The sequence below is a fragment of the Crocodylus porosus genome, unplaced genomic scaffold (genome assembly GCF_001723895.1).
Source record: "Crocodylus porosus isolate Cpor-Errol unplaced genomic scaffold, CroPor_comp1, whole genome shotgun sequence".
NCBI classification, from domain to species: domain Eukaryota; kingdom Metazoa; phylum Chordata; order Crocodylia; family Crocodylidae; genus Crocodylus; species Crocodylus porosus.
This window is the reverse complement of record NW_017728886.1, coordinates 234604668-234613040: the sequence shown is the minus strand read 5'-3', so window position 1 is coordinate 234613040 and position 8373 is coordinate 234604668. Positions and strand designations below refer to the sequence as shown.

The following is an 8373-nucleotide window of genomic DNA, read 5'->3' as shown; positions in this document are numbered from 1 at the left end:
GTCAGACCTGGCTGACTGCTCTTCCCAGCAGATGTCTGGAAAGTTCAGGTCACCCATGATGACCACGTCCTTTGACCTAACTACCTGACTTAAGAATTCCTGGTTTAGCTCTTCCCCTTGGTTGGGTGGTCTGTAGTAGACCCCCACCTTTAAGTCTCTTTCCCTCGACTGCCTTGTATTCTAACTCAGAGCACTTCCATGTGCCCCTCTTCTGGCTCTGTGCTACCTGATGAGGGTGTGTATTCCTCCTTAATGTAGAGCACCATACCCCCGCCTTTCCTCCCTGTCCTGTCCCTCCTGTACAGCCTATAGCCCTTGATATTCACTGCCCAGTCGTGTTGGGTTTCAGTGAGCCCCACTGTGTCTGGGTTGGTGTCAGCTAGAAGGAAGGTAAGTTCCTCCTGCTTGTTTCCCATATTACGAGTGTTTGTGTAGAGGCATTTGAGGCCTCCTGTGGATTTGTGCAGTGGTCCCCTAATCACAGCATTGCCCTGGCCCCTGTTGCTTACCTGTGTATATGTTCCGCTTGTCAGTGTAGGCTGGACTGTACTTGTGAGTGCTGCTTGGTTTAGTGGTCCAAGGCTTCTTCCTCCCTCGTCTTCCCCTTCCCCTTACAAGCCTAGTTTAAAGCCCGCTGGAGGAGATCCGCCAACCTAGAAGAGAACATACACTTACCTTTAGGGGAAAGTTGGAGCCCATCCCACCTAAGCATGTCTCTTGTTGTGATGTGCGGGTCGTTGAGAGAGTCGATTCGGCTGAAACTGATTTGGAGATTTGGCCCCTGCTGAATTGGCCAAATCTCTGAATCGGACGGACCCCATACCCTGCCCAATCTCCCAGCCCTGTCAATGGCTGCCCCTCCTGGCATCAGCTCCCAGGTCTTTTAAAAAAAAAAAAAAAAAAAGAGCTTGGCACTCACTAGCTGCTGCCAGGTGGGGGATGGAGCGTGTTGCCCTGTGCTGCATGGGGGGCTATGTCACAAGCTGCCATACCCTGCCCAGCCCTAGCTCCTGGCTCTCTTTTTTCTTTTTAAGCTCCCACTCACTGGCAGCTGCTGGGGAGGTGGGGGGGAGTTCCCTGCTGCCTCATGCTGTGTGGTGCCTCTGCCACAAGCACCCCACCTGCTCTCTAAGCTCCCCCCATGGGTGCCCCACATGGGCCCCGTGTTGACTCTTTAAAAAAAAAAAAAAAAAAAAGCCCTAGACTCACCAGATTCTGCGGGGTGGGGGGGTGGATCCCTACTGTCCCCACTACCCCATGCTGCATTTGGGGGCTCTGCCACAGGCCTCCAGAAGCCCAGAGGTCGCTGCAGCAGCCAGTGAGTGCAAGGCTTTTTTTTAAGGAGCTGGGGCCAGGCGGGGCAGCCATGGGTGGGGCTGGGGAAGCAGACAGGAGATGGGGCCTGGCAGGGGTCCCCCACCATGGTCCTGTCCCCACTTCTCCAGCTCTGCCACCCACCCCCCCCCCGCCCCTACTTACCATCACAGAGTCTGCCTAAATCACCGAAGCTTTTGAAATCTTTTCCAAATCAATTTGGAGAGCTTCAAATCCATTCAGACCTTTTTATTGGTCTCCTGATTCAGTTCAGATTTGGAGATTCAGCTGCCAAATTAGGCCGAATCTCCTCCAAAATTGAATCAGCATCCTCCAGTTAAGTTGTGTTTGCCTCCTTGGATTTTAAAAATCCTTTATTCACCACTGTCTTGTTGCCCTGTCAGGGGAAGACTGCAATAGTTTATCAAAGTCAACAAGAATATTACACTATAGTTTTTAGAAAACCAAGTAACTAATATTAATATATAAAAATAAATCTATATATTCAATCTTTATGAATTTAAGGGCCATAACTGCTGCCCATTGCATGCAGTGAAAGGACTGCTTTCTAGATCTGGCTCTAAATATGTCTAGTACCAGGAAAGACACTCATGAGGACTAGTCAGTTTAACTGTGTGTGCAGCATTACACATACTATGGTATACCTCACCGCATTGCATAATCTGTAAATTCTGTTTAATGAAACAATAATTTTTAGTCTTTACTGTGAAAGGAAAGGATTACTCAGGGTAATATCCTTTATTGGATCAACTGCGTAGTTAGGATAGACAAATTCTTGAATGCAAGATATTCTTTAGATCTGGGGAGTGAAAGCTAGCACCCCATAGTGAAAAACAGTTGGAAGAAGGGGGAGAGGAATTCCGAGAGATAGCAGACAAACAATTAGCAGAAGAAAAGCCGGTTACTGAGTGATCAAAGTTTGTCAAAAGGAAGAAGGGTAATTATTACCTTGCATGTGTGGAAAGAATTCAGGGATCAGGAAGGTTATAACATGCCACAAAACCAATATTAGTGTTAAGTCTTTTTAAAGGTGTTAGGTAGATTTCCCTTGAGCATAAGGATTGTGAGGTCAGAGAGACTGGTTGTTCTGTAAAAAATGTTTTTGTCTGAGAGTTCATTCTGGCATGCAGTTGCTCTTTAGTTTTACCCACATAATTACCATGAGAGCATTTGGTGCATTTGGATCAAATATTTCACACTTTGGGAAAGGCGTGTGTAGGAATGAACCATGGATTCTGATGGTTTTGTTATGGGGGAGTGCTGATTATAGTAGTGATGGAGATTTGTTGACAGGTTTCTTGCTAAGGCAAGGCTGTGTCTCAAGGCTGATCTTTTATTGCTCAGAAAGAAATCATAGAACTCCTTTATAATCAGTGAACGTTCCACCTTTGTACTAGGCATGGCTCTGATTTCAAGCCATAAATGCAGAGCCTCTTTCATTTGCCCAGAAATACTGTGTAGACTTCATCTGAGCACTAAAGTGGTACTGCTGAATTCTCCTTATCTTTAGGTTCACAAGGTGATTTGCTGTTCAGCACTCAGCATTGCCACACCTAATTTTTATGTGCCTGGCTCCTGAAGTAAAATTCACAACCTGGGGTTTGGCCACAGAAAGGCCCTGTGCAGAGCATAGGAATGGAATTCATGCAGCCAGCGCACAGAGTGTGGGAATGCCTAAACTAGCCAATAGGAAATGCCAGAGAGGCATGTCTAAAATTCTGCTTCTTTTGTGGACTTGCATGCCTCTAATTCCCTGTTATTAGTACTGGGATTCACAACACAAGCCCTGTCCTGGAGGTAGGTGCCTTTTTGGAAAAGACAACTGGTTGAACTGGAGGAGGGTAGCAGAAGCCGTTTATGTGATAGGATAGTGGTTAGAACACTCACCAGGGAAGTAAGGGATCTTGGTTTAGTGCCCTCCTCAGTCCAAGGGGCTCAAACTCACTCATCTTACTTTCCTTGAGAATGCCTTAACGATTATTATTTACTGTTAGGTACTACTAATTATTTGATGTAGCTCACTCTGGGTCTCTCTCTCTCTCTTGAATTAGGGGAGCACATTGCTATAGGCATTTTTTTACAAAGAGGCAAGAGGAATGTCCACTGCAGTAAGTGTGAACTACAAATCTCCATGTGGCAGATGCTCATCAACTGTGAATGAGTGGGTGTGTCTACATGTGCTTTTATGCACGCCTAAACTTAATGTGCATTAGCTTAATGCATATTAAGGTGACTTGTGTGCATCTACTTATGCACATGCTAAGGCTCATTAACGCAGGTGTGTGGATCAGCTTGGGACTAAAGTTAGTCCCAAGTCAATGGACACACTGCATTAATGCGCATTAGTTTGTCTATATGTTTGCTAATGCAACTTAACTATTCACGCTCGAATAGCCTAAAATCACCATTTTAAGGCACATTAAGGACGTGTACATGTAGACATGTGCCCTTAATGCACCTTAAATTGGGCTAATGCACATTAAATGTGCATGTGTAGACACACCCAGTGTTACAAAAGCTGTTACTGATCTTAGCTAGGGACATCAGTCCTGGTAGCAATATATGAAAATAATTTCTGCCTTTTTTATAAATCTCTCCAAGGTTGGAAGTTCAAGCAGATGTGCAAAAAGAGCGATACAGCCTGAGTGGAGAATCTGGTACGGTTAGCTTGGGAACGGTTAGTGACAACGCCAGTACCAAAGCAATGGCAGGATCCATTCTGAATTCCTACCTCCCATTGGATAGGTAAGAACAATGTAAGATCATAGACTGGAAGGGACCTCATGAGATCTAGTTCAGCCCCCTGCTCAAGGCAGGATCATCCCTGACTCAACCATCCCAGCTAAGTATCTGTCCAGCCTGCTCTTGAAAACTTCTGAATTGCTTTTAAAAGGGATTTCAGCTGCAAGGACTTCAGGACTTTGTGCATTTACGATTTAACCTAATAGATGCCACCATGCTCACCAAAGACTCACCCAAGTGTATAAAGGATGAAATACAATATTTCACAGTGTATGAGTTGGGTTTTGAAACCCAATTTTTGTGTCTTTAAAATCAAAACTCAACTTATACACTGTGCCACATCAAAAAATTGGAGATGGGGCTGGGCTTGCCTGGGCTCTGCACTTGGCTGGTGCAGCCTCATCCCCTGTGAGTGGCGCTGGCAGTGCCATTTGCAGGGGATGAGGCTGCGCCAGCCAAGCCCATCCCCGCCCCCATCCCCTGTGAGCAGCGCTGGGGCTGGGGCTGTGCCAGTCAAGTGCCAAGCCTGGCTGTCTGATGCAAACAGCACTGTCAAATGCTGGGCTCAGTGCTAAACTGGCACAGCCTCATCCCCTGCAAGCAATATCAGGCTCGGCATTCAGTAGTGGCCCCATCCCCTGTAAGCCAAGTATTGCTCACAGGGGATGGGGACAGACTCGATACTAGGCTAGCATGGCCTCATCCCCTGCGAGTGGCACCAGAAGCGATGCTCACAGGATTTGGGCCATCTCTGTCCCCGTCCCCATCCCCTGCGAGTAGTGCTGGCAGCCAGGCCTGGCCCTGACTTATACACTATGGCTGTGAAAATCCTTACCTTTCAGGTTGGAAAGCTGGGGGTTGACTTATACACTATGAAATATGGTAAATAGATGTTCCTTGTAGGAATATGTCATTTAAAGTTGGAGATCAACTTGTTTATATGCCTTTTATTCATTTGGGGTCTTGATTCATCTTTGAAGTTTCTAACTTCAACTTTGTCAGACATTGAAAAAAGGCACGAGTTTGCTTTGGTAATTAATTTTTTTATATGTTGTCTTAACAGTGAACATTTACATTTATAATTTCATGTTCTAGGGAAGGTAACAGCATGGAGGTGCAAGTTGATATTGAATCGAAGCCAGCTAAATTCAGACACAATAGTGGAAGCAGTAGTGTTGATGATGGCAGTGCTCCAGGTCGTAGTAATGCTGGTTGTTCATCAGCCAGCTTGCCAGAAAGTAAATCTAGTGCCACCAAGTGGTCCAAAGAGGCAACGGCAGGAAAAAAATGTAAAGGTAAACTGAGAAAAAAAAGTAGCATGAAGATAAATGAGACCAGAGAGGACATGGATGCTCAGTTGTTGGAGCAACAAAGCACAAACTCAAGTGAATTTGATTCTCCCTCTCTGAGTGATAGCATCCCGTCTGTAGCAGATTCCCACTCGAGTCATTTTTCAGAGTTTAGTTGCTCTGATATGGAAAGTATGAAAACGTCCTGTAGCCATGGTTCCAGTGATTACCACACTCGCTTCACTACAGTCAGTGTCCTCCCCGAGGTAGAACACGACCGCTTGGAAAATTCTCCACATCAGAGTGGAATTCCTGTGTTGGCTCCAACCGCCCCAAGCACTGAAGTTCCACAGCTGAGTTACATCGCTGAAGAAAGTGTTCATAATGGAAGTTCAGCTGATGTGGATTTAGATATTGTTGAGACACTGAAAGAAACGAACAACAATCATTCACAACATGCTGTGGAATTAAACACTGCAGTTCAGACTGAAATTTAGACCTATAAGTGCTGCAAAATTATATTTACCACTAAAGAGCCCTGTCTGAAAGCTGGTTGAACTACATGTGACTACTGTAAGTCCCAAGTAACCAGCAGAAGCAAGGTTTTGATGCAATTATATTTTATATGTACCTGTCTAGTAAGGCAGAATGCTTCATGTGGATCTTAGTTACAGACCTATGTGAAGTGACAAAGGCTTTAACAAGTGCATTACTACACAACAAATAAGTAATGTTTTGTATTTTTGCCACAACTTTGCTTGAAAGTATATACTTGATGTATTCGATACAAAATTGGCGAATTTGTATAACGTTAAATGCTAAACTGAATAGCGTCCTGCACTGTTCACTTGAAAATGTGGGGCTTGGGAAAAGTGGGTGTTAGAGGAGTAGTAGTAACTTTGATATCGTTCTAGAGTGAACACTAATGGAAGCGAAAGTCTTGCAAAGACTATACAGGTATGTTTCAGTAATGAATATATGTAATGACTGTTTTGGCTCATAACTGGACACATTTCAAAAGTTTGCATTTAGAATGAATCACATATCCAGAGATGGATGCAGCCTGTGTTAGAAGGGTTTATATACTTGCACACTTTGAGCAATGTTATGGCATTTGAATTAACTTGGAAACTGGTACTTAGTATATGGTAGAAAAGTGACCTCTTTTGAAGAAGTGGGGTAATTTAATGAGGCGTGCAACAGGCAAAGTGACTATATACTGTACAAAAACTGTAAAATAAGAAACTATTGATTTATAAATATAGAGAAGCCGCTACAGTCACCTTTCATCAGGGGAAAAACAGTGCCCCACAGATTCTCGGTGCCTTTGGAAAAGACTGGGTTTTAAGTGCCTGGTTGTTTGAGGATTTTACTGTAATGTTTTCCAGAATATCCTCTTAGGCCATCTTGGATTATAAAGGAAAACTCGAGAGAATAAAATGACTGTGGTAGATAAGTGTATAATAATACTACTAATAATAATAATGAAGTATTAGCCTACCAAAGACTCACTCAGACGTCGGTGGATAAAACTTTCATGACATCTGTTTGCAAGACTTGTGCACATCCCCAGTCACTGAATTCAAGCACAGTGCAGAGCCTGCACAAGTACAGAAGATGGGTTCTAGATATGGCTGGCTTTTTCTTTTTTCTTTCGTGTATGGAAAATGTACAGCTAGACACAAACTGAAGTTGGCCAAAGCATCTGCACTGCTGAAAACATTTTTACTATGTAATTCACTAAAACGTTGAAAAAAAAAAGTGTGGCTGTCAGAATCCTGGTTAACAATGATCTGTCTTGTGTTTCTTGTAAGTATTGCCATTATGGTGCTACTGGAAGTTTGATTGGGTAAAAAGAAAAATGCCATGGGCTGCAGTCCTCCTCCATGACTTGGCCTCACCAATTTCATTAGTATGCTATAACACTAGTGCCAGTTATGTTATTTGATAATGCTTGTTATGGTATTTGTATATTTGCATTTCAGTTTGCTCAATACTATGCGTGTAAACTGCATACCTGAAATAAATGTTGAAGTACTACCTTCAGTTGTCCCTTGTTTAGTGCACTGGTGGCCTTACAAAATTGTAGATGCTAACTGAGAGCTCTTTCTTACAAGGTCCTGAGTGCTGTTCTCTGCCATTGCCTTCACTTCTTGCCTGTCTGGCAAGGTCTGGCTGTGATGGAAATTGCTGATTTCTGGCACCTCGCAGGATGCAGTGCAGAGGCAGACAATTTCCCCACCCACCTTTCTCCTTCCCCTCCATAAATTTCAAAATGACCATCCTCTTGCCTGCTTCAGTACAGCCAGAGCAGCAATCTGGTTGCCACTGTCCTGGTTAGGGAAATAAACTGCTTGCTGAGAGGACTGGAACCTTATATTTATATGTGGTGACTTGATCACATTTTGTTTTTAAGTTCCATTGTATCAGGAGTGGATTGTGAGCCAGGCAACCCACCTGTTTTTTCTTTAGAATTATTTTCTTAGTTTTTCTCTGTCATCCTGAAACAAACTCCTTCCAGACATTCAAAGTGATTTCTCTGTTAGAACAACACACTTGTGTTGACAGATAAACTCGTTGAGTTGGATGTTTTGTCCAAAGCCTGTCAGCATAGAAAGGGTCCATGAAGATGTGAGGAGTTGACACCTCCTATCATTCTTCTGCTGGATGATGCATCTCCTCCATTCCAGAAGTATCCTGGCAGTGAAAGTAAATCATAAGAGCAAGTGGTGCTGTTACATGTGCTGTGGTCACTAACCAACTGGGTTGGGAGTAAATGTAATCTTGTATATTTTATGCCAAATTAAATTATCTTTAATTTGAGGGACAGCAGAGAATTCCTAGTGGTTGGTATCTTCTCTCCTGTGACTTTCATTCCTCTTCTGTTCTTTTGTGCTTGGGATTTGAACTTTAAAAAATGAATGTACATGGATTCTGAATAGTGATACTAACATCTGAATTTGCTAAAAGATTGAGATTTATTGAACTGGGATAGGTATTGGTAGAA

At 43.6% G+C, this 8373-nt stretch overlaps 1 protein-coding gene across 2 annotated transcripts in view; it reads left to right on the top strand.

Moving 5' to 3' along the window:
- Nucleotides 1-7412, top strand: part of RNF19A (ring finger protein 19A, RBR E3 ubiquitin protein ligase) — a 104936-nt gene extending 97524 nt beyond the window's left edge. For both annotated transcript variants that reach the window (XM_019551284.1, XM_019551288.1), the window contains 2 exons: nucleotides 3937-4080; nucleotides 5173-7412. In XM_019551284.1, coding sequence (XP_019406829.1) covers nucleotides 3937-4080; nucleotides 5173-5863 — 835 coding nt within the window. In that variant the 3' untranslated portion in view covers nucleotides 5864-7412. The remainder of the gene's footprint in view (nucleotides 1-3936; nucleotides 4081-5172) is intronic.
- Nucleotides 7413-8373: the final 961 nt, after the last annotated feature.